The sequence below is a fragment of the Frieseomelitta varia genome, unplaced genomic scaffold (genome assembly GCF_011392965.1).
Source record: "Frieseomelitta varia isolate USP_RPSP 00005682 unplaced genomic scaffold, Fvar_1.2 scaffold_229, whole genome shotgun sequence".
NCBI lineage: Eukaryota > Metazoa > Arthropoda > Insecta > Hymenoptera > Apidae > Frieseomelitta > Frieseomelitta varia.
Genome location: NW_025109956.1, coordinates 740,547 through 767,934, shown reverse-complemented (window position 1 = coordinate 767,934; position 27,388 = coordinate 740,547). Strand labels below are relative to the sequence as shown.

The 27,388-nt window shown below is 32.8% G+C and overlaps 1 protein-coding gene across 4 annotated transcripts in view; it reads left to right on the top strand.

The window, feature by feature from the left end:
• Positions 1-19,571: 19,571 nt before the first annotated feature.
• LOC122527631 (tubby-related protein 4) overlaps positions 19,572-27,388 on the top strand; it is a 99,860-nt gene continuing 92,043 nt past the window's right edge. Inside the window, exon 1 of one of the 4 annotated variants that reach the window (XM_043651986.1) lies at positions 19,572-20,343. In XM_043651986.1, the coding sequence (XP_043507921.1) occupies positions 20,248-20,343 (96 nt within the window). In that variant the 5' untranslated portion in view covers positions 19,572-20,247. The remainder of the gene's footprint in view (positions 20,344-27,388) is intronic. The other 3 variants (XM_043651985.1, XM_043651984.1, XM_043651983.1) reach the window with 3 other exon arrangements.

Sequence of the window (27,388 nt, the reverse complement as noted above, 5' to 3'; positions counted from 1 at the left end):
TAAATTACATTAATTTTTCTTTGTTTCTTTCTTTGTTCTTTTTTGAGAAATCAATGATTTTATTGTTTAACTTAATTAATATTAATAACAGGAAAATATTTAGTATCAAATTAGTAAAATATCAAGTCTCTGAAATGTTTAACATGTACAAATACGTTTCATTCTCGGCGAGATGTTTGATTTAAGTAACAAATTGTAATTATTTCTCTTCATTGCAACAATTATTGCCATTTCTTCGTGACGAGTATAATCGTCGTTCGCAGCCAAGAGGTTAAAAGATATTTCAACTTTTCCTCTAGGAAAAAGTAACTAGAAACTAGAAACATTGCGAATGCCTAAACGTTTGCGTAGCTACCTTCCACGGAAGGTGTAGCCTCGGTGGATAATGTTTTATTTAAGCAAATATTACCGAAATTCAAGCATAGTGAAGCTTCGTACACCCAGCTCGTGTTTCCTAATTGCGATCGTCGTTCGCGTTAAAAATTAAACGCTCGCAGCGCCCGACAGCTGGTAAAACCGATTCAATTTAACAAACGTTTGACGAACTCGCGCGATGCGGTTGCGTCCTGCGGTCAGGATAATTGAACGGTTCAATATTCACGAACCTGCACTTTAATGCCAAAGTTCGCGCAAAGCTCTTTTCTTCACCCACCTGCTGACGATTCTTTCCTCGTCTCGTCGTTTCCAGCCAATTCTTTTCCTTATCTCTTTTTTTCTTTTCTTTCTTTCTTTCTTTATTTTTTTTTTTTTTTTTTCCTTNAAAAAAAAAAAAAAAAAAAAAAAAACAAAGAAAAATCACCTGGAACGATCGTAAAGCGTCCAACTAGAACAATAACGCGTTCGACGCGTGCCGCGGACTCGATCGTTCGCAAGGATCGACTTACGTAAAATCGATCGTCGTGTGGACGGTTGCGTTCACCGGAGGAAAAGGAAAAGGAAAAGGAGGATGAAAAAGGAAAGGGAAAAGGAAAAAGGGAAAAGCGCGCGTCTCTTTCGCGAGTAGAAAAAGCGGTCCGCGGCTGGAGGAAAGAGAAAAGGGGCGACGAAGGAGATCTCGCGGAGGCCAGACAAGTCGAGCTACCACGTAAAGAAAGAATAAGAGAAAGAGAGAGAGAGAAAGAGAGGGGAAAAATGGAGAACTGGTCACGCCCGGCTCGCCCAGGCTGGGCCTCGACAATCGCGACGTTTTCAGGGCGAAAAACCGACCCGGAACCTGGGTCTCTCGAGTGCTCGTTCACTCTCTGGTGTTTGGTTGGTTGGTTGGTTGGTTGGTTGGTTGGTTGGTTGGTTGCGTGCGCGCTCTCGCTCTGGCAACGGCGGTGCAGCAGGCCACGCGGAAGTGAACGGCGCTCTCCCGCGATTTTTCGGCCCAGAAACGGTTCTGGCGTGGGTGTCAGCCTGGATACCTCGTTCGATGCACTCGCAGCTAGGAGGCACGGTCACCTTCGCGCGGCACGTGAACAGGTAAGCCAGTTGCCGCGCGTTTGCAGCTGTGTGCCTCTCTTCTTGCACGGACTGCATCGCTGACAAGTTCCCAAAAAAACGAAATTCTTTACGAGGACCTGAGGGCGCGAGTAGCGTTGACGCTCTAACTGCGGATGTTTTTCCTCCTTTCAATTGATAAATATTACGATATTTATCATTGCAACGAATGTTATTATATATATTTAACTATTTGTTTAACTTATGCACGATAGGTTCAATTTATCGACATAATTATTAATTTATTTGATTTATGTATGATCTTCCGATAGTGCTTGCTTCACAACTGAACTTCTAATACTTTTACTGCCATTTCATTTTCTTCCATCTTCTTTCACTACTGGCGTTACTCGCTGTTCCACTCGTTTGTAAAATGCACGCGCTGCTACATAATTACATCTACGTAATTCTCAATATTCAATTAATACATTTATTGCAGTTGTTTATTGCAGTTACTACGTTTATGTACAATATTAGTTGCCATGTTTTATGAAAATATTGCCAAACAACATCCGTGCAATTTGATATAGTCGAACTTGGTACAAATGAAATAGTAATAAATAAATAACGAACACAATTTTTAACCTTTGACTGTAAATGGTAGTTTCCTTCCTCATTCCTCAAGTTCTGGTTCAACTCTGGTACAGTTACGTGAAGTCTTACGATTTGAATGAGAAGTCAAAGTGGAAAGAATGAATGAACGAACGAATGAATGAATGAATGAATGAATGAATGAATGAACTTCAGTTACGTGGACTAGATGTGTGTTTTCCAGTGGCTTCAGCTGAACACACAGTTCTACTATGTTTGAGGCCTTATGACGCCGGCGATGAGTTTGAAATTCAACGAGTTGAAAACCAAAGTTTAATGGCACCGAAGTAACTGATTTAGTGGAAGATTGTTTGGTGGAAGTCTTGCACGAGCATGATCGATTGTTCCACGTAATTGACAGCTATTGCTGGCAATTTAACTGCAGTAGCATTTCAACTTCCTGTTTGAAATTGTTTGGAATTGTTTGGAATAGTTCGAGGCGTATAGACGTTGCATAAATTTCGCGCAACACGCTGAAGTGGACTCAACACAAGCGATCCTAACGCGATCTTAACGCGATTCAATGATTTCTAGAACAATTTGAATTTCAGCGACAATCTCTCTCCAAAAGTTCCCCGAGTAACTTGCAACATTCGACTGCGAATTGTACTTCGACAAATTTCTGAAAAGAAATCTGAGATTTTTGACACGAAAGTTTTGAAAGGCCTCGACTAGACTTTGACAAGTAAAATTAATTTCAGAGCTGAAAATTATGAACAATCGTGAACTTCGAGGGATCACACTTTTCAGATGTACTTTTGGCAATTTTGCAAAATTTCCTGAAAATCACCGCGTCATTTGAATCTTCGAAAATGGCAAACGACGTAATATATTCCATTTTTTTCGACTGTATTTTAATCACCAGGAAAGTTTCATCAATCGTTCAGACTGCGAGTGAATTCCAAATAGAAATTCTGATCCGACTTCTGGTCACTCTCGAGTATTCTACTTTGCTCGTTTGATAAATTTTCACGTTCTTCTCAACTCTTACACGACTATGAGAACTTATATCACGTTTAACTATTTCTCACATTTATATATTTTACACTTACACTCATATTCTACGTTTAGCTATTTCTCTCTCTTTCTGTCTTTCATCATTTCTGACGAGAATCAGTAATCAGTAAAAAAAAAATAACGTCGAACGAAATCAAAAGTTCCAAAATTAAGCCGACGAGAGACAACTTTCATTTCGTTTGAACTGTTAAATTTCCCAACACCGTCAAACAATCGTACAACCTATGTACATACTCGTGTTGCCGATCTTCAATTCCATCCGCGTCAAACACAGAGAGAGAATAAGAGAGATCACAGTCGTGAGTCTCTCGTTAGAACCGAGCCCAAGCTTTCCCGCAACGACACACACACATACAATTACACACAATTACACACAAATACACAAACACAGAAGAAAGAGACGAGCGAGGAAGAGAAAGAGATAAAGAGAGAGTAGAGCGTTTCTTTGGATATCGGGCAACGATATCCAAGCTCAGCCGGTTGGATTCATAGGCAGATTTAGGTGGATATTGTTTCCATGAGGCGACCATAGTCGGCTTGATCTGGGACGTTGCCCGGTTACCGGGTTTTCCCTTCTCGTCCCCCGTCGGCATCACGTTGCCGATTTTTCTACGACGGCGGTGCCAGCGTCCGCTTGCTCTTCCCGAGACGATTCGCTGCCCTGGATCGCTGCGCGCTTCATTCTTCCGCCGGTTAGGAATAGGTTAGGATCGTGAGACCCATCCAGTTGGCCAAGTTAGACCCCTCTTCTCGCCATTGTTATTTTCGTTTCTTCTTTTCTATCTTTTTTTTTTCTTTTCCGTCTTTTAAGGTAAATCGGAACCTGATGCATCATCGAATGGGTAGGTAAATGTCTTGCTCTTTTCTTCTTCTTCTTTTCTCTTTTATCTTTTGATAACAACTGCTCGGAACTTGGCATTGCATTGCACGCGAGCGGAGATGTGGTGATTTAAGTATGAGTGTCAGTGTATATTTTAAGTTATGGCTGCGGTAGAGATCGACTTTTGACGACAAGTTTTGGGATTTTCGAGAAGACGAACGTGTTGTTTTTGTTGAGGCGTTAGGTTTATAACACATGAATTGTTAAACTATATGGGCCGTGTTACCTGAGGATAGCATGATAATTCCAAGGCTGTAAATGAATTAAACAAACAAAATTGGAAGAGGAATCACGCATCGCGTGGGATTTTGTTATTTGTAGAATGACGTTTGAGTTGAAAAGTTAAACATGTATATTCTTCACTATCAGAAATATCATATTAAATAATCAAATACTCCTCTTTTTCAGACAAGTTAAATTTCTTCCAGGATCTTCAATTTCAATCTATAAGCGCGAATTTATATACTCCGAACATCTGTTACGCACAAAAACAGTTCAGATAAAACATAAATGGTTTCAAGGTGGTCACAATCTGGTGTTTTTTTTTCTTTCGTAGATAGCTTACGATTATTAATTTGCATTCACAGATTAAAATTGGACAAGTCGAGAATAGTCAGTCCAAGCATTCTCAAATCCAATAGATCCAACAGATCCCCTCCCCTCGAACAATCACTTTGGAAAAAGAAATCGAGCACGATTCCACGATCCTTTTAACGAGGGGCCACTCTATTGACTATCTAGCGAGGCAATCAACCTCTATTCCCCACCGTGCTCGAGGTACGTAACACCTTGGACCATCTTCCCACGAGGATTCACCTCGTCTGGAACTTGGTAGCAAGTTGAAACTACCAGTTTCCGATCGGCTCAATCAGCCGACTCCGTTCTAAGAGGCTTAATTAACGAGCGACGAAACTTTCATCGCCACGCGTTCTCTCTCCCACACCTACTCCCCCCTCTATCTCGTGAAACTTTTCCCTTCGTAACGAGAGACGAAGAAGAGAAAACCGTGGCGCGGAAACTTTATCGCCTTATCGTGTCGCTCGCCTCACTCCTCCCCTCGCCACCCTCACGAACAAACCGATTCCGCGGCGATTCAGGATCTCGTTCACTCGGAAGAAACTTTTCCCTTGCCAGCACGCTTTTCTTTCTTTTTTTTTTTTTTTTTTTTTTTCCTTTTGATTGCTCGTACTCGAGCTGCAAAACGACGCAGCTGCAAATTGATAAAGCGAAACGGAACAAAGCAAGGTGAATAAAGTAAAGCAATTATCGTGTGCTTCGTTCGGCTCGAGCTTCGAAACGATTCAACCTGTGCACGGTACGGAGTGATTTTCGCTGATAGAAAAATTTGAAAGACAATCTTTTTCGAATGGGGGCAGGGAAAGGAAAACAAAAGGAAAGAGAAATACGATGGAAAATACTAACAACGCTTCGATGGAGCGTAGACTTTAACAAAATAATAAAAAGAACTATTAAAAAAGATGAGTTTTGTTAGATGCGTTACAGATGTGAAACGTACAGTGTATTTTTGTTTTTAGAGATTTAAATGACTTTTCTTTCTATAAAATACGTAAACAAAGTTTGTGCTTTCCATCGTATTTTCTTTTCTTTGCTTTGGTATTTCTGATGAAAATTTTATGCTTTGGTCCTTTGGTATATAGTTCGAGTATCGAGCCGACGTTTTAAGGCCTCGAGGCTATCATCACATTTTTTTTTTATTATATAAAAATTTTTATGTAATAAAATTTTATTATATAATAAACATATAACAATTTTATTCGAAGAATTTGTTCGAAATGTTATTCGAATAATGACCAACTGTGGCTGCAGAGAAGAGGCTGCCTTCTTGAAGTGAAACCTCGAAATAATCAATTCGGCTACATTTACTCATCATTGAACACCGTGTAACGAATAATGTTTGTTCGAATAAAATCGTTATTCGTAAATATGCTCCCAACTCTGCAGTATCGTCGAGTGTTTTTTAAATTAAAACAACAGTCGCTCTTTCCGTCAGAAGAGGAGAGATGCGTCAGAATGAAATTTTCCTATCGACGTCTCTCGTAGCGCGCGCTCGGATAGATAAAAATTATAACAAATAAACGTTGATGTAAACGAAGCTCGCTTGCAACCGACTCCCCCTCTTGCACGTGTTCTTTCATTGTGCAGATCTTATCGAACACTTTCTTCTTTGCCTCTTTGCCGCGAATGCAAATAACATCTGCACAATTCCGTTTGACAATTAACGTTTACGAGACGGATGTAAATTAAGCAGATAACTGGCAGATCCTTTCGTTGCGACTTGTGCAACTAGTAATATTTTTCTTCAGACACGTTGTCCGAAGAGAATTGTCTCTACGAGGAGAGTGAGGAGGAAGGCCGGCGGTAACGACGCCATCTCAAAGGAACTGGGTAGGTGAGAAAGGACTGTTTTCCTCGCCATTACGGAGAATCGTTCCTTTTTTCTTCCCTTCTTCCAGAGGAAGGTGTGTCAATACGTTTTTATTAAAAGAATTGTCCCCTCAACACGAGCAGCGTTGGTACTCAACAGGTGGAGAAACGTTCCTTCCGACGCCGTTTATTCTAACAGCGCAGCGTCGAGAAAAGGTTTCTCGGTGGCTGTCACGACGAAAATACCAAACCTGTTAACCTTCTTCTGAAACCGATTTTTTTTTTTCGCAACGGAGGCGGCGAGTTACCTCACGCAGGCGGAACAACAATCGAATTATTGTGAAACTCTCCGTTTTTTTTTTTTTTTTTTTTTTTCTCCTTTTGGTTCTTCCTTTCTCCCTAATTAAGTTACCAGTTTTTCGGGCAAGTGCTGATTAAATTGAAATTCAGCTCTCGCGGGAAAAGGAACAGAGTAGGCGCGGAGATTCAGAAGAGGAAAACAGAAAGGTGTTTGATCGATGCTGAAGTGTAACGCAGCAATGTCTGTGTAACATTGAATTTCACAGCGAGAGAAATGATTTTTTTCTTTTAGTTCTAATCAAAGTTGTGATATCTCAGTACGAGCGTGTGAGAAGCGAAAGAAAGGGGGGGAAAGTGTGGAACGTGGAAAAAATTACGTCTCTGCTCTCTGGTTTCATTCGTCAGAAAGGCGAAACGTTTTTTAGAACGCTGGGGAAATTTCTTTCGTAAATTGTTTTTGAAGCTGCGCTTTGATTTTCTTGCTTCTTTGATTGCTCGACTTCGAAACGATTTTAATATTAATTTCGGATGCTACTTTACTGCCGAAGGTTTGAAACTGCAGTAAATCTGGCAATTGAAATTAATTAAACATATCATTATTTAAAGTAATGACGAAACAGTAAAATAAACGCACGATTTGAAACGTACAAATGAATATATAACGCAAACGAATTTTTATTAAACAACGCGTACCACCATCGATAGCATTATGCATTGGGTTTGCGAAGATTCAGAATTTAAATTACGAATATTTATTGACACAGTATTTACAACAGTTTACAATTTCATGCAACTCGTGAAAAATTTGGCAACGCAAACGTTCTTACAACGTTAAAAATATATAAGATACTCAAAATAATAATGTTCTTTACAAAAAGCATAAAACAGTTATTTTACTGAAACGTGAAAAGAATCAATCGTCAAGAATGTCCAGGATATATTGACAACATTCGACGACAATTATTTTCACAGTCTTGCATTATATTAAATTAATCAGTTGAATTGCATAAATAAACAACCATGAACCAAGAAGTCCAACGAGCACTATACAAATCAACGAATAAAATATAATATAATATAATATTAATATTTATAATTATTAATATAATTAATATAATATAATATAATATAATATAATATTAACATAATATTTATAATTATTAATATAATTAATATAATATAATATTTATTATTTATATAATATAATATAATATAATATTTATTATTTATATAATATAATATAATATAATATAATATTAATATAATATTTATAATTATTAATATAATCAATATAATATTTATTATTTATATAATAAAATATAATATAATATAATATACAAATCAACGAATAAAATATAATAGACAACAAAATAATAAATTAATTAATTAATTAAACGCCGAAGCAAGAATGAAACTTCGACACGCCAGGAACCCGAGGCTGGAAACCGTTTTCTCCTTTTCCGGTTTCCCCTCGTGGCTGGCCTGATAAAAATCGACCAAAAGAAAAGAAAAGAAAAAAAAAAAAAATGCGAACTAGTTCCATCGGAAACGGACGGACACGGTTCAGTTGTCGAATTAAAGGCGGCCGCGTAACACCGCGGAGAAAATTACATGTCACTGATCCGTTCGCAAGTAGAACGAGCCACCGCGGGGACTTTCGAACGAAGGATGGGAAACGGGGCACGGTTCGAGCGCTCGCTAATCGCTAATGAACCACCATACAGTCTAGAAAGTGCTCTCCTCTATCGTCCCGATTATTCCCATTTCGCGGATCGGTTTCTTTTCTTCCTTCTTACGCCAACTCTGGTTGCTTCCTACACGTAATAATTTCCTGAATAAATAATTACCTTTTGCAAAATTTGCAATATTTTCGCAGTTTCTCTCAGTTTACAAGTATAGTAGCCCAAGCAAAACAAATAATCCTAAACTTCGAGACTCCAGCGACGTGTCATATCGACGAGTTTCAAGAGGAAAGCGACGAACACCATTTGGTCACTCGTTACGGTCCGCAATCAGTTGCCAGCGCGAGTCGTTCGATTTCCATCGTTTTGTTTTTGTTAAAGTGGAGACTTATCGCTCGAACGATAAAGTAATTAGGTATTTTTAATAGGGCATCTTTTCTTCTGACACGGCATTAATCGTATTCACTGGGTTTTAATGGATTTTGAATGAAATCTGAGAAAGAACACTGACTTTTCACTTCGCGGTGACTATTAACAGGTCTTTCCTTTCTTCATTCTTCTCTTTCTGATCTGTTTTTTGGTAACGTATTAACATTGCGAACGCTAATCGATGAATGTCGTGCACGGTGCACATGATTACGAAAGTAATACATGTTTAGAAAAGTAATATATATACATATAAATATTCCAGTACTGTTAGTGTAATAAAGTATATACATTATAGCAGTGTTTAATATAAAAAAAAAAGCCAGCAGTGTCGTTTCAAAAACCATTATACGTACATTGTATCTTTGGAACGAGCCTTTACGGCGATTCTAGTAGTATTAGCCTTATATAGTCGAACGTTAGACGCACTTTACTACTGCGGCGCACGCGTCTAATGTAAGAAACTAATTTCCGTAATTTTCGAATTCTCGAGTTATCCCTTTTACTTTTACTTACGAGTCACCGATCAATCTTCCGGTCAACGGTAACAAAATTATTATAAGGAAACAGGTGAACCTTACAAAATTATGTTAATATTATTATTATATATATTAATAATTATATTAATAATGTTATTATATACATTAATAATTACATTAATATTATTATTGTATACATATTATATTAATATTATTATTATTATTATTATTGTTGTATTATTATTATTATTGTATCGTACACATATTATATTAATATTATTATTATTATCATTATTGTATTGTATATATATTATATTAATATACTTTACACCCGATGTATAAAGTACAATGATGAAATATCATTTTACGAAAAGGAGGAAATTCACAACGCGTATATAAAGAGCGCTCTTCTTTATATATTTCACTAAAAATCATTCGAGACTCTAAAAATACATCGTTACAAACATATATATATATATATATATATATATATATATATATATATATATATATATATATAATTTCCATGCAAAAAATTCCAATTTTGGTAGTTTCAGCGTCAAACGAGAAAAGTTAATGGCAGCGGTGACGACGGTTTAAGCAAAAGCTCGCGCCAAGTTTTGCATAAGTCGTATATCGGGCTATCAACGATGGTGAATCAGGGGGAGGGGGAGGGAAGGGTGAAGAGGGACGAGAGAAAAAAAAACCGGCAGGACCGACGAAACAGGTTCCTGGTTGCGCTCGTTCCGGCGCACGTGAGCAGGAAAGTGGTAAAAGCCCCGGCGGAATGCGCCTCGCCGCAGCCTTGAACGCGGTTGCATCCTCACGCGGTTGCTATTCGCGATAACAGCACCCTCGATTCAGTGATGGTGTCGAGCCAGTGTAATGTCGAAGCTCGTGGATTCAGGTGGTGCAATCGAAACAAAGAAAAACAAAGAGAGAAAGAGAGAGAGAAAGAGAGAGAGGAGAAAAGGAGGGTAAAAAATCGAGAGAAGTTGCGCGAGGTTAGGGTTGATATATATGTACATACGTACGTGGAGCAAGTTCGTGACGGTGATAAGAGATATTCTTTGGATAGTGTCTTCTTTGTTTCTAGAGTGTCTTATTTCTTTATTCGTACAATGTCTTAAAATATATCGAGTACATTGAGGAATTTTTATTTTAGTTTTGTAAAACTGAGTTCTAAAGTCTGACTTTCATAAAGTAGATTAATCAGTTATTAGTCTTGTTTAAAATTATAAAATTTTTTTGTCAAAAATACGTATCCTGGACCTCCTAAATTATTTTTATATAACGTGTTGACATTAATGTTCAACCATTTTAATAATTAATTTAATGTCGATGTTCAAATATATTATAATAATACAATGACAATATTGCATTATAATATTGTCAAAAATACGTAACTTGGGCCAATTATTTTTATATAGCGTGTTGACATTAATGTTCAACCATTTTAGTAATTAATTTAATGTCGATGTTCAAATATATTATAATAATACAATGACAATATTGCATTATAATATTGTCAAAAATACGTAACTTGGGCCAATTATTTTTATATAGCGTGTTGACATTAATGTTCAACCATTTTAGTAATTAATTTAATGTCGATGTTCAAATATATTATAATAATACAATGACAATATTGCATTATAATATTGTCAAAAATACGTAACTTGGGCTAATTATTTTTACATAGCGTGTTGACATTAATGTTCAACCATTTTAATAATTAATTTAATGTCGATGTTCAAATATATTATAATAATACAATAACAATATTGCATTATAATATTGTCAAAAATACGTATCTTGGGCTAATTATTTTTATATAGCGTATTGACATTAATGTTCAACCATTTTAGTAATTAATTCAATATCGATGTTCAAATATATTATAATACAATGATAATATTGCACTATTACAATACTATACAATAATATTGTAATAATGTAATGAATATTAACAGCTGTTAGGCATGACTCCGTTCTGGTTGAAATATTAAGATATTCGAATACAGAAGTTGAAGATGTTCTCACTCTATAAAATGCAAGAACTCTTTCTTTTCTCTTCTGTTCCTCTTCTTTATAAAGAATTGTGGCGGAGGAAGTTTTGTTTCTTTCTCGTGATTCTTGCATCATTCAGAGTGAGGTCAATCGTGGTGACGCACTGATATGGACTTTCTTTTTATTTTCGTGAAAGAGCGTGGAAATTTTCTGCAAAAGCTCAGCTCTTCTCGTCATTTCTGTGAAAAATGTTTCTGACTTTTCATCACGGTTGTTCGAATGGAATTTAAATTTCTCCAACAATTGAAAATCGTTTAACTCCACGATATATATATATATATATATATATATATATATATATATATATATATATATATATATATCGTATCATAATCGCGTGTAGAATTTTCACTTCTCAAAAATTTCGAGAATTTCATACAGCGAATGTCTGATAAAATTGTGATAAATTCACATAATTTTTCACAATTATCCAAACACAATTTCGTCATCATCAGTGCTGTCACACTCTTCGGCAACTGTTCGAACGACAATACAGCGACATTATAATAAATCGGACGATAAGGAACCCTTCCGCCGCGTCCAGTTAATCAGCGCGCTTCCATCGCTCGTAAATCAACGAACGCGAACGTCTCGAATCTCGTAAAACGACTTGGCGTTCGCTTGTTTAGAAACACGTCGCCGTAATAATAAATTATCGGTAGCGATTAATCGTCAAGCAGAGAAGCGGGGGGGATCCCTTTATTGAAACTCCAACCTCCCCGTGTGCCCCTTTTCTTCTATTTCTCTTGTATGAGTTGCGCGTCGAGTTTCATCCCTCCCCTCCATCCTGTGCCATTTTCGATTTTATTTCTCTTTATTCGAACTCGGCCGCTTCCATCTCGGTAACACGGTGCGTGTTTCTCTCTCCTTTTTCTTTTTTTCTTTACTTTGGTTCTTTTTTCTTTTTATACATATTCATACACACACACATATGTTTGTGTATACGTTTCTCTCTTTTTGTTTCTCAGCTTTTCGTGTAGTTTAGCCGACAACGGGCTAACGTTGTCACCGTTTGCAACAGAGCTATTATACCGGTTATTATTACGTGATAATGCGAGGCTCCGAGGTGAGTTATTACTATAAATTTCAGTATTTGCTATCTATCAATTAAAAGAGTCGAGGGGATATTGCTGTTTAACAGGCCTCCGATCGCGAGCCCCCGGCTTTATGGTGATCAACGCTGGTTGCAATCGAGTAAATTATGGTATCGTTATTATTCGTTTCTACTTGGAGATACACGTGATCACCAGCTACGAACTACTCGCGTTCTTTTACGTTTTTACGGCAAGTCATAAAAGTGTTCAAACGCTGAAAATAGGTGTACGCGCATAAAACAATATATTTATAGTCAGCTAAACTGACCTTCGAAACTATAATTCGTAATCCCCGCGCGCGTATTTGTAAAGTTATCTGTATCACTGACAGACGAAAGAGTGTAACATTTAAATTTATCGAACGATCATTTTAATAATAAGCTTAACAACAAATAGCTTGAAATATAAATTAATGATAAACAGCTTAAATAGCTTGAAAGTATCGTTTTAATAGTAGCTTAAAAAATATTTAATAATTAAAATAATAATTAAATAATTAAATTAAAAGCATAATTAAATACTTAAATAACATAATAATTACACAATTAAATTAAAATAATAATTAAATGATTAAATAAAATAATAATTAGATGATTAACTAAAATAATAATTAAATGATTAAATAAAAATAATAATAATTAAATATTTTTTAATAATTAAAAGAAAAAGAATAAGACGTGATAAAACCGAACGTAAATTGCCACACACGCGCAATTTCATTTCGAACTTCCTCCCCCCTAAGGCGAACCGCGAAAATAAGCAAAACCGCGAAACCGCAACGGCGATCGTTCTTCAAGTTCCACTGACACGAATCTCACTTCGAAACGACCATCTCGATCTACAGACTCGCCTGATCGACCGTCGAACGGAACTAACAAATTTAATTAACCCGTTGCACTTCTGAGGGGACATTGCACTTACATCTAGCCAACAGCTCCAACTTCCTCCTCTTTATAATTTGCTCACAATTATAGTGAATGTGTATATTTGGTGTTGTACGATGGTACAGACATCCGGAGTGATATCTATGTAATAACAACGCAAGAAGGGGAATTTCAGAAAACAATCACAAGCCAATTGACGCTCAACTCAGATTTCTTCTTACTGCTTCTTACGAAAAATTCAGACAATGACGGAGGATATCGTTTCCTCCAGAGATTGAAACTATATATATCGTAATTCCTTCTGCGTGATCCACGTTGACGACTGCTTCAAATTTAAACGATATCGCGTGTTCAGAAAGATGTATTTCCTGTTAAAATACCACTCGAGTGATTATTTTCTAATGCTGAAAAAGGGCTTTGCGTCGAGGGCGGAGAATATTTCCACTCATAAAAAAAAAAAAAAAAAAGAATTTCGATCGCAACGACCTAATTAGAACAAACTTGTTGGAAATCTAATGAAAAACACGAGCGACCTACCCTCGAACAGCGCCACACACACACACACACACACACACACACACACACAAGACAGAGGTTGAAGAGAGAGGAGTCGCCAGAGTGTCGATTGCCGGCGGCGTAGCTCTCGTTTAATGGGTGCAGGGTCAGGAGGGGTGGTAGAGAAAATGGCGAGGGGGAGTTGGGAGGAAGAGGGCTCGTCGTCGTCGTCGTCGTCGGCGACCTCCGGCCGGGAGGCGATGCACGGAGGAAGGAGGCGTGCAACGCTCTCTCCGGCTGGAGAGTAGAGTTGCTGTGGCGGAGGAAAGTGGCGGAAGGGCGACGAGGGGATGACGTCGGGGTCAATACACCCGTAATCTCGGTGAAATGCAGCCGAAGCGGCTGCTACTGCAGTTACGCGAGGCCCTGTGACCGAGGCTAGAAATAAGTATCGTCACTCGGCGAAAAAAGGTCCTCGCGAGACTTTGCTTCTCGACTTTTTTTTGCAGATTTTTGTATTTTTTTCTTTTTCTTTTTTTTTCGCTGTACATTCGCTTGTTACATTTGAGATGAAACTGAGCACGTGGAGAATTAAGGCGGTTGAATCGGGCGATTTGAAATTTTGATTTCGAGGTGTCGACGGAATTTTTTTCGGCATTTTTCAAGGACAAAGTCATTCTAGTCTTCGTTATGAAACATGTAATAGAATATGTTATAAATGATTGTGCATATTGCACGATACAGTGTAATAGTACACATAAATATATATTACGAAATGATACGATATAATATATTATATAGTCATAATATATTATATATCATCGATTATATTATAATATAAAAGTCATAATATATTATAATATATTATAATATAAAAGTACTATAATAAAAAATAGTCATAATATATTATAATATAAAAGTACTATAATAAAAAAAGTCATAATATATTATAATATAAAAAAATAGTCATAATATATTATAATATAAAAGTACACATTATATATCATCAATTACATTATAATATAAAAGTACATATTATATATCATAAATATATATGAAATGATATTATATAGTCATAATATATTATAATATCAAAGTACATATTATACATCATCAAATAAAAAGTCTTTTGTAATAAACGTTCGAATACTTTCGTGAGGCGAGATCAAATGTTTCGAATTTTGGTTGATAACTGTATAGAGTAGACTGGGATTTTGAGAAACTGAAGAAACATAGATATGAATACAAAATAAGTAAAAAAAAAAAAAAGACAGAGAACTCAAGAGCTACCTAACCCTCTTGCATAAATTACCCTTCTTGCACAAATCTTCCAACGTCTCGATTTCGTGAAAGACTAGAAATCTTCAACAGCCAACAGTCAGTTCGAGAGACACCTTCAGCTTCTCTCCACGACCGTGAACCATCCACGCAGTCGAGAGTAACCTTCGTCAAGGTGAAACACGGGCGAAGGGACAGCCAAGGGTTTCGTGATCGAGGGTCGATGTATTTGCACGCGTGCAACACGCCGGTATTTGGTCCTGCTGATGGAATTGATTATTAAAATTGGCGAAGAGAAGATATCAGAAGCGCGCGTATCAACCCTCCGTTTTAAAAGGTTGATTTTCAACCTTTTTGGAATGTCGTTGAAGAAGGTCAGGGTGCACGGTGATTCTCCGATTCAAAGGGACGCTGATGCTTGTTGCAGGGGATGTATACACAGGGTGAGCCGAAAAGTACAACCCAACTGAGGGGGTGATTTTCAAAAGTGTGGATTTGGTTTTATGTTGTATGTGTGAGAAATGCATGAGAGTCGAGCGAAGGCATGAGTGTTGTGAGACAATTGCGAATGTGTTGCGTGATGCGTTTTTGTTCAGAAGCAAGCAGCAGAAGAGTATTCATTGCGAATCTGAGTTAAAAGTAATATTGATCTGTGAGAAAGTGAATTCAAGTGATAATTATTATCTACATTATTCAGTTTATATATATATATATATATATATATATATATATATATATATATATTAAACATATTAATTAACAGTGTGTTTTTTATTTGATTTACTCACAAAATGTACATGCAATAAGTATTCGTACAGTTTCTATTTCGAACTGCTTACAAGAGAATTTATAATGTAAACATATTTCATCGCTGCTTCATAACTATGATTAATGTCAGTATGTTTGGATACATTATCGGCATCAGACATGTTCAAAATTTTACAGTATCTAAAATTATCGTTAAAAAATGGGACGAAAACTATAATAGAAGAAAGAAAAATTATTATTAATTTACATAATCATTGTAAAAGTTTATCAGAAATTTCGTGGATTATAAGCAGACTACTATACAAAGTATAATTGATAGGTATGGACAATGAAACAGGCTGCAAAATAACCCAAGAAGTGGTCGTCCACGGAAACTTGAACAGTATGATACAAACTGGACAAGTTGTTATTAGAATGATAAGGCAAAATTCAAAAATAAGTGCAGTAAAAATAGTTGACCACCTTAATAATAATTTAAACATTAATTATCTGTTAGTACTGTGCGTAGTTTTTTACAAAGCCAAGAGTATGACGGACGAGTGGTCCGTAACAAATATTTTGTATCTGAAGCGAATAGAAAGAAGAGATTGCAGTTCGCAAATAATAATATCAACACATCAATCAGCAGTACTGGAATAAAGTGATTTTCACAGGCGAGAGTAAATTCAATATTTTCGGATCTGATGGACATTGTACTATTTGGAGAAAAAAAGAAATGAGGAACTGAAACCAGCAAACTTACGGCCTACAGTAGAACACGCTGGAGGTTCCGTAATTTGGGGTTGCATGAGTGCATCTGGTGTCGGCACATTACAATTTATATGGATATGATGGAATAACGAACCACCACGAGTTTACATTGACATTTTAAAATCTAATCTTTCTTTCAGTGAAGAAAAAATGGGCATTAAAGATGATTTTATTTTTATGCAAGATAAAGATCCAAAACATACTGCGTATAATACCAGAATGTAGATACTACTGAACTATGGATACTCTGCAGATATAAACCCAGTAGAATACGTGGGATTACTTGGAACGTCAAATTAGAACACATCAAATTTCCTCTAAAGAAGGTTTAAAAAATGCTCTCTAGGAGGAATGGAACAAGATTTCGCCTCGCATAATAATCAAATTTGGTCAATTCAATGCCTAAGAGAATTGCAGCAATTATAAAATAAAAAGGAAACCCTACAACCTATTAATTAATTGTTTTAACATTAGTTTTTTATTGTCAAACATTTAAATTGTTTTTTTTTCTAAATTTCAAACAATTTAGCAGTTGTACGAATACTTATTGTTTGTACATTTCTGCCGATTTTTTGTTTTTTCTTGTTAATTTCGCAAATTATACAAATTAAAAATTTTTTTTGCATTGCATCTATTCTACAGATTTCCGAAAATGTGTACAAACTCATTGTTTATAAAAAAAATTGTTAATAAACTGCCATTTCACTAAGTTTTGTTAGAAATTGATCTGTGTACGAATACTTTCTACACCCACTGTATATATATATATATATATACATACATACATATACATAACAAATATGTATATATATGTATATGTATGTATGTATTTTATACTTTTTCTGTGCTAGAGATATATAATTGGCAACACTGTAACAGATATCATTTTACTTAATTTGTAACATTTTGTTTGACATAGTTCTTCAATTCACTAGTAATTTTTTGCCTTGTCGATATTTCCGACTTTGAAACACGAAGCCTCATTTAATGTCCAGTCTATTCTATTCTTATTGTTAGTCAATGATATTACATTACGATGGGGATTTATATAGGAAAGATATACGAATCTTTGACATTCAAAAGAACATGCACAATAAGATTATGTAACTAATTAAACTATCGTAATTATCTACATGCAAATATACCAAAGATATCTATCAGATATACAAAGAAAGAAGGTGTAGATAGAAAAAATGTTACTTGACATAAAATTTAAAAATGCATTTTGATATTAATTGGCAAAGTGAAATGTAAAAATATTTTATGAATAATTTATTCTGACATAGAGTAGTTTCAACTAAGCTGTTTGACAACATAGGGCATCAATTACTGTCATTCCTCTTTTCTTATAAAAGAAAAAATATATAGCAATACTAAAAAATTATTATTATATAAGAAATTGCAATATATCACTGTTTTTGATAATTTTATGATTAAAAATGATACTAAAATAAATATTTGAATAATACAAATACTTAAATTATATAAGAATAACGAAAATTGTGCAATAAAGTTATTGAATAAATAAAAAATAGAACTTGCAGGTATTTTATTAATTTTCAATATAAGAAAATAAAAAAATTAAAAAGATATATTTAATACTACGAAATGCTGCTTCATAATAAATTTTCAAATTGTATACAAATTTGAAAAAATTAATAAAATTAATTGTTTTTTGGAAATAATATAAGCACAAGTTACCAAAATGTTTGTTTAATAAATAAATTTCTTTTATCACTTTTAACGTAAAATATTTAACATATAAACATCACATGAAATAAATAAAAAATTTTATTTTAATGAATCTAAGGCTATGAATCACTCGAAATAATATAAATTATTTTATTATTAAACTTCAAGATTTTCAGCATGCTGTATTAAAAATACGCATTACATGTTCCTTAAAAATATTAACATGAATAAATGCACAGCGTCTCAATTATCGTCATTATTTGCAAATAGTTCTTCTAATTTCTTTTTTGAACTATTCTTCCGGAATTAACTATAATAGAATTTCAATTATCCGACTTCCGATTATCCGGAATGTCTCGTCAACCGACACATTTGCACCTCTACTTGTACAAATTACTCTTCAGTAATTATGCGAATCATATTTATAAAAAAAGAAAATTAAGTAACATTAATTAGGTACATGTACATATATTCTATATTTTCTATATCTATATATTTTATTTTTGTTACTACAAACTATTTTTATATTATTTGCTTTTTAAATTATTTTCTTCGTTTTTATTACTTTATATATGTATATATAAGTGCATTCAATTATCATATTCAGTCATTCATATTTGACAATACGACACTGTTTTGATCATGAGTATGCCAGATAATCGAAATTCTTCTACTTTATTCTATTATTTTTTAATTATTTAACATACTATTTCATATAAGGTTTGACTTTTTGATTTTTTTTTTTCATCATATAAACTTTCGGCTATATTTTTAATTACTTGGACTAATTTGGCAAAACATACATTCTTAATATAATGCAACAAAACAATTTGGACCATCAAACAAATAACAAACAAATAAACATTCTTATATTTAATTATGCAACTGAATTATCGAGCGTTGGCTATCAGATTAATATACATAATAAATAATAAATAATATATAAATTAATCAATCACTATCAATTTATTTTTGTCAGCGTCATCTTTCTCAAATATTTTATCCCGTATGCAGATTTGCTACAAATTTTAATTTTTTATGTTTATACCGTAATTAATTTTTACAATGATTAATCTTGATTTTGATTGATTATCGAAGAATATTTAAAAAAAATTAAAAAAGAAATATAGTGATGTTCTAATTCTATTTAGAGTAAAAAGTTTGCATATTCATATTTCAAAATGTTGAAAAAAGAAATACGTATGCAGTTCCAGGAGAAATTTCCAGGAGAACAAGTGACTATTGTCACCTCGTATTCGATGGTGGTGATAGCGCAAAATCTTTTGCAGTGGATTTAACGCAGCGAGAGGCCGTCAGGTGGCCAGGGAAGCAAGCAAGCGCGGAGCGCAATCAATAAGTTCGCAGAACGCGGCGCGGCAGTGCCTCGTACGCGGCAGCTCCGGCTGAAGTTTCAGTCGGACGCATAGTCACGTCGAAAACTGGTGAAATTCATTCGTTCAGTTCACTTGTTTCCTTGTGCGCGGTATCCTGCGTTATTCCGAGTCATTGTCGTTGTTGTTGCGAGGAATGGTGAACTTACAGCAAGCGGCAAAATGGCGACGTGTGGTACGAAACAAATGACTTTTGCGTGAACAGTTGCATCGTGTAAATTTAACAGTTGGTCATGTAAATTCAGCTTCGAAGCCTGAAATATAAAAACTAAACTTCAAAAAGTCTTGTGACGAATGAACTGGTTCCGTACAACGTTACTTGTGTCTAGAACAATCAACTTTCATGAAAACTCATTCTTCTTTTATCGAAACAGTTTTTCTAATTCAAAGAAAAAGAAGTGGCTAGCACAGACTTGGCCGGCATAATTGAATCAATATGGAAAAAATTGTTTACATTTATCGAATGGATTACTCGTATTGAAGGTTCGCGAGTAGTGTCCGCCGTTTTTTAGTTGAGTGACAATTGCATCGATCGATGCCGGCTTCGATGGCTTGACAAACATTCGTAACAATTAACGCGATCATGCATTTATATTTTGAAAAAGATAACAATGCCAGGTGCGACTGCAACATCTTGTCGCTGAGCTGGATGGGCAAGGTGCCGGACGAATCACCAGAGGTATGTGACATTCCTTCCGAAATTCTGTCCTTCAGAACTAATTGGAAGTAACATCACATACAGTAAGATTATAATACTGTAAAAAATTTATATTATAATAGACTTATTATATACAATAAATTTATATAAATGTCTTTATAATAGACAATATTACTGAATAAGAAAGTATCGAAATCAATATAAATCGTTGAACAATGCGATTTACATGTGAAACATTCTTACTATTAATAGCGAAGTACAAGAACAATTATAGAAAATATTCAAAAGGTCTGAAAATTGAAAATTAAAAATCTATGAAAATTATTAGTTATTCTTTCTTAAAAACTGTTAGTAAATTCGTTCTCAAAAACAAAAAGAAATTGAATGAGATAATAAAGTTTGATATTTTATTTCTAGTTAAAATGAAGATTCAATTTCGTTTTATAAAGTTACTATCTTTCGTAATTTAGATAGAAAATGATACTCATTCGGTTTATTTTAATAATTGCTATTCTTTTTACAAGGTTATAAATTATTTATATATCGAAAAAGTTACACGTAATGGGTAGAGAAAAGTTGGCAATAATCTGTATGACGCGGTAAGATTGTACTAGCAGTAAATCAGAATCAGCAGGTTGTAAATGCCGACGCAGTGATCTCGGTGTTCTCGGTTTCTCATTTTTAGACTACCATGTTCACGTCATCGGTTATAATTCTAGAAATACACCAGATGGTAATCGTTAAACAGAAAGTGAAGTGTCACTTTTCTTAGTATTGAAGTCGTTGAAGTTCTAGGCTGTGTATGTATTTAGTTAATACAGTCCGCAACAAAATGTCAGTCTCAACGATTTCTTTTCAAACGTCTACTTTTCAGTACATGTGTAAAAGCTATATTTTGCTCTCTATATATATTCTACATGACATTCTATATAAACGTATTGAAAATCGCTTTCGCAGAACATGATTTATGAATGACGTGGAAAGAAAGGTAAACAAAAGATAAAACTACACGACAAAATGATACTCTACTATATGATTGTACAATGAATAAATTATTTATTAATATTTTGTAATGCCTGCTTTCTTTTGCAAAACTTCAATCGCTTAGGCATTGATTTGTACAGTTTTTTAATTTTTTTGTGAGGAAAACTATTCTTAAACATTAAGAATGGTTTTCCGGTGCCCATTTTTTAAATAAATAACAAAACAATAGACCATAAAATCATTTCAGACTTAACGAGAGTATTTTTACTTTCGTTAGCAATTCGATAGTATCTAACAAAGAATTTAAGACGCACAAATATCTTAAGTGGATTATCATTTTCTCGCATCTGTTTTAGCTTCTGTTTATATCCTTTCCACAGCATTCACAAATCACATTCTACAGAAATTTATACAGTTTCAAGGCTGTTTTTTTATAAATCTACAAAGATTTCGAAGTGTAGAATTACACTACTGTGTTCTTCATTAATTTTTATTATACAATTAGAAAATCCTACTAATTTCTATCCTTTATTTCTAAACTTCTTAAAGTTATAAATCTGAAATCTTTTTTTCAATCATTATTGTATTTCAGTGAAAGCGTGTATACTATTTTTTTTTTCTTTGTCTATCTGGATGATAGTACATATTGAATTTTGATGCTAAAGTGAGGTAAATTTATTCTTTATTTCAATGCATTCTCCATTTAATATTGTGAAGAAAAAAAATTTCGGAACACCATGCAGTCTCAAAACATACACACAGAAATCGTCGCACTAGAGACAAATACATGTACATAGCGTGAAAACTATTCTAGGGCACAAGCAATTCGAAGGGATGACAAAAAGATATGTACAACGATGTACCTATGTATATTGGGTGAGCCATAAGTCAGTACAAATGAGGTCAGGGAGATTCTATGGTTCAAAACGAAGCGAATATCAAATGACGAAATCAATCGAATACACGGAACTACACATACAGGGTGTCTCAGGATAGGTACAGCCAAATAAGAGGTGATTCTATATGAAGAAAACGAATCGAAAGTAAAGAATAAAATTTTTTCATAAAAATATTCATTTTCAAGAAAACTGACTTTGATAATTTATCAATATTATTGTTGAATTTAACTAATTCTAGACACGATGGAAAATAATAATTAGCAAGAGGTTATTCTACGTGTGGAAATAAGTAAAGAACATGGAATGCAATTTTTTTTTAAGATGCTTTAGATAAACTCAAGTTTGACAATTTATCGAATACATGTCTATTTTCTTAAAAATGACATCTTGAATGAAAAAATTTGATTTTACATTTTTCACTTACAATTAGTTTTGCACATAGAATATCCTCGTATCGATTATTCGCGCCTATCTCATATCTACAGAATTGATAAATTTTCAAATTCGAAAACGAAGGTTTTAAAGGAAAAAAGAAAATTTTTACTCTTTCCTTTTGACGTGAAATCCCTTCCTATTTGGTTGTACCGCCCATCCTGAAACACTTTATATATGATTAATACTATGGTAATAATACACTACAACTATACACTTTATATATGATTAATACTATGGTAATAATACACTACAACTGTATAAATGATGAATATTATGAATTTCCCCACAAATCATTACTATGTATACGATTGTTGCGATCGGGTTGGTTGACTTTTTCTCATTCTCGTGGTTTTATCGAGATGCTCATAACGATATTGCATGATGTACATATTGTTACCTCACAGGGATGCTAAAGAAAGATTAAGCTATGGAGTTCGGTTCAAATCATCGCACACGTTTGATACATATAAGAAATGGCAATAATAACTTATGAATGAAAATTTTTATAAAAAAAATTACTAAATTTTTATAAAAATAATTAAAAAATTTGTTTACATTAATGGGTCTCTTTTATATCAGAAAATATAATTTTATAAATGTTCAATAAAATGAATATTTTTTATCAAAGTAGTAATTCTAAGTTTCACTCCGACTCTGATTCTGATAAACTCGTTTTTGAAGATTGTTCCTAAATGTTAAAAGATAATTCTTCATTTGAACTATTCATTATTACATATTTCTGAATTCGATTTTAATCAGACCTCTTTATTTTAGCCGATTTTCGTTCTTTAATGTAACGTATTTTCTTGTATTTTCCTCCGAAGGGCGACCCTATCGGTATTTCGTATTACAAAATACGATATAATGATTTCAACTATTTTTTCATTTTCGATAATGTTAAACAAACTTGATTATTTGATGTTAATGTAAAATTCAATGTATTCAGAAGTGGTACTATTATCAAAAAATCGTGATGGTATTTTCTAGTACATTTTTTAAAACTCATTTTAAAAATGACAAAAATTATATATAAATAATTTAAAAAAATTTGTTATTATTATATCAAAATTTTTCAGTAATTTATAGTACTAAATTTATCTTATAGAAATAAAACTAAAGAAATAAATATTATTCCTGTGACAAGTGTTTAAAGAAATTGCGTCGAGTTTTATATTTAATTTTATGCTTCAATTTTAATGATAATTGATATATTTTATAGGTAATATTACAAACAACATTATATTAATAATATTTTATGACAAAATCTTATACTTCGAATATTTCTTACTTTTCTGCTTTTGAATCGAACATCGTGCGATGCTGATGTGTCTCAAGTCTTATGCATTTCTCAAATGTAAGCGAGTAAATCGAGTGCTTAGAAATATATGTATGTGTATGTAGATGTAGAAATATATGTATGTGTATGTAGATGCCTATGCGGTGCATTCTTGATTCGATATTCCAACTTGATCTTGTACTTTTTACTTCCTATTAGTGTCAATTTACTTTCATCCGCTCAATTAGTAATCTGTGTTGTACTATACTATTCGTTTTTCTTTTTTCCTTTTGTATTTATATTACTGATATTTTTACTTTTGTATTTATATTATTGGTAAAATGGAATTCTAAACAACAACTGCTGTTCTCCCAATGACTACCAATAATTACGCAAACATTGCACAGAATTTCGTATTTCTAAAAAAGGATCAAGCAATAGTATGAAATGTAATAGAAGAAATTTCAATTAAGCAAAATTGATGCTCTTAGTAAAAAAAATTAACCCTATAAATGTTCGATTTATCTCCAGAATTTCTAATAGAATGTGCTTGTCCTAAAAACTCTGATTTGGAAATCGAAACTCTTATTACAAAAATGTCAAGAATAGTTCTATCAAATATTCTCCTATTATTCCCTATGATTTCTGTTCATCTAAAAAATCTGGGTTTAAAGTATTTTTCTCACATCATGAGTTGCTGAATAAAATTCTGTATTCAACCGTAGAAAGTAGACAAACTCTCCGAAATATTAAAGCTTTATTTTAAAAAATTTAATTGGAGGACTTATTCGAAAGAAGGGCGTATCTACTGAAATCGTGCTTCGATATATTCGGAATTTTCTTTTGTTAATAAAATCGTGATATTGATGTAAAGTTCATAAAATTTGTACTGTACGAACTTCGTTTTTACTATAGAATAAACTTACATCGAGAACGTTTATTTCATTTGTAGCAAAAAATAGCACAAATTTAAGAAAATGATTTCATACATCTTTTTTCGAAAGAATCATTTATTGGATTTCCTTGCTACATTATATATTATAAATTAATATTAAAAGTGATTACATATGTTTGATTAAGTAGGTATGAAGCAATAAAAATAATTTTGTGCATTTTTAAAAAATACTTATTGAATACAAAACAAATACAAGAAAAATATTACATTAACTTAAATATTGATGCTAAGTGATAATAATTATAAACAAAATAAATGAAAACTCAGTTTTGTATATTCAAACTTTCAATAATTTGTTGTAGTTTCTTAGTATTGTTTTTATCCAGAAATGGTAATAAAATTTTAATATCTTTAATCTTTAAACATAATTATTGTAAGACAGGATTCTAATTAAAATTCTACATTTTTCTTGTTTTTTTTTCTATTCTATATGAAAAATATTATATATTGTATTTCCTATATTTTTTTTTAAATATATAAAAATTCATTAGGTTTGTACATAATCATTTTAGACGTTTGGACTCTAAATTAAATAACTGTAATTTGAATTCGGTGTGTATCATACATCGAAGTTTGATATTATTATAGGTACAAAAGATAGTTAATGTTAAAATTCCTTAAAAATGTCTTTTCTCCGATGTAACATATTAGATCATATTGGAAAACATATTAGATCAAAAAAGAACGTTTTTCAAGATATGTTTTTCTTCCATTTAACATTTTAATATCTAATTGCAAGTGAAATATTGTAAATTATTAATAATTTGAAGGCATATAATAATAACGTCTGTAAATTATAAAACTGATAATCGAAGAAAGGGCATATCTCGTGAAACGTCCTTCAGAATAACTCTTGAATTTAAATTTTTCTATTTGTCATCCTTGTGCTTAGACGTAAAATATAAAATGACAAAAAAGTCTTGTCAATAACAAACAAAAAGATAGACGATCTAAAAAATAACTTTTTTGCGCGAATTGTAAATTTTCTAAATAACAAAATGTTGTTTTCAAATACTAAGTTTTAAAAATAATAATAACGAATAAGATTTAATAAAAATTTTGAATGTAAATATGAAATTAAGATTATATTATTATAAATAATAATAAAAAAGATTAATATAATAGATGATAATGTTGAAATTGAATAATAAATAATTTTAATCATTTTTTAATAAAATCCTTAGATATAAAATAGATATTGTAATTCTAAAACATATTTGTTTTATTTGTTACCTATTTAATGTTGATCCAATTTAGTAGATTTAAATTTAATATTTATGGATAAAAATTAAATAGATAATTTATTTAAATTATAACTTATGTAAGCAATTTATAAGCAAATTTCGACTGCCTTACAGAGATGAAAACAATTAATAATTTAGTTGAAACACAAGATTAACTGTACATAATCTTTTTTTCATTGTCTCAATCAGTTAGCGTTTCCAACGATTCAAGAAAACATTGTATTATTAGATAAATTATACTTACTTTATAAGTGAAGGCTGATATTCTTATCTAAGCAGGATTAAGCCAATCACCAAATTTCGATATACAGCAGGACGCAATCGATCAGAATTAATTACGCTTCCTGTGCTACTTGATCGATAAATTTTCCTTGTTTTGTCGATCGGTTTATTTTCCGGAACTAGTCATAGATTAACAACACATTGTTTCACTCGACCTATTCACATTTAAATAAAGATATTGCACGACAAGACTCAATTATTGGACAATAGAATCGATTTGGATGCTTAACACAACTTTTTGTTACGATTCGATCACCAATCTGTTGGTATTTCCCGATATTTCAATAATAAAAATAAATCTGCATCCAGATCTTTTTTCTTGTTTCTATTGTTTACTTATGATTATGGCGACTGTTTTATGTAACTTACTCTAATGTGCTATAAAACACTGGCTTAATAGAAATATTTTCAAGTATGATGAAACATGTTTAATAATTACAAATCGTTTTGATATTATACAGGATGTTTATGTGAAAATTTCAAATTGAAATATCTCGAAAACCATACATTTTTGTGAAAAATATTGAATACTCAAGTTTCACTGTTTTGAGGGAAAAATGCGAATGTTCTATTTATATCTTATTTGTGGATTGTTTTCAAGGTTATTTGAAAGTTTCTTATTTAAATAGATATTCTTTTCTACAAGGAAAATAAGAAACTTTTGTTTAGGTCGTTTCTTTATCAAGCTTCATCTTAAACCGTTTTGCTACACTTGTATTTTCTTCCTAAAACCGTCAAGATGTTATTGAAAAGTTTGAAATACTACTGTCACTTCTCCAACTGACACGTTATTTGATATATTGAACTATGAAATATATTTAATAATTAAAATTGAAACATTCATTTGTTCTTTTTACCGTTGTATATCTAGTATTTGACTCATTTTTTAAGAAATACAATTTGTGAATACTAAAAATAATCGTACAAAAATGTAAAACAGTCTGAAAATTTTTAAATCATGAATAAACAATAGGTATATTGGAATAGATGC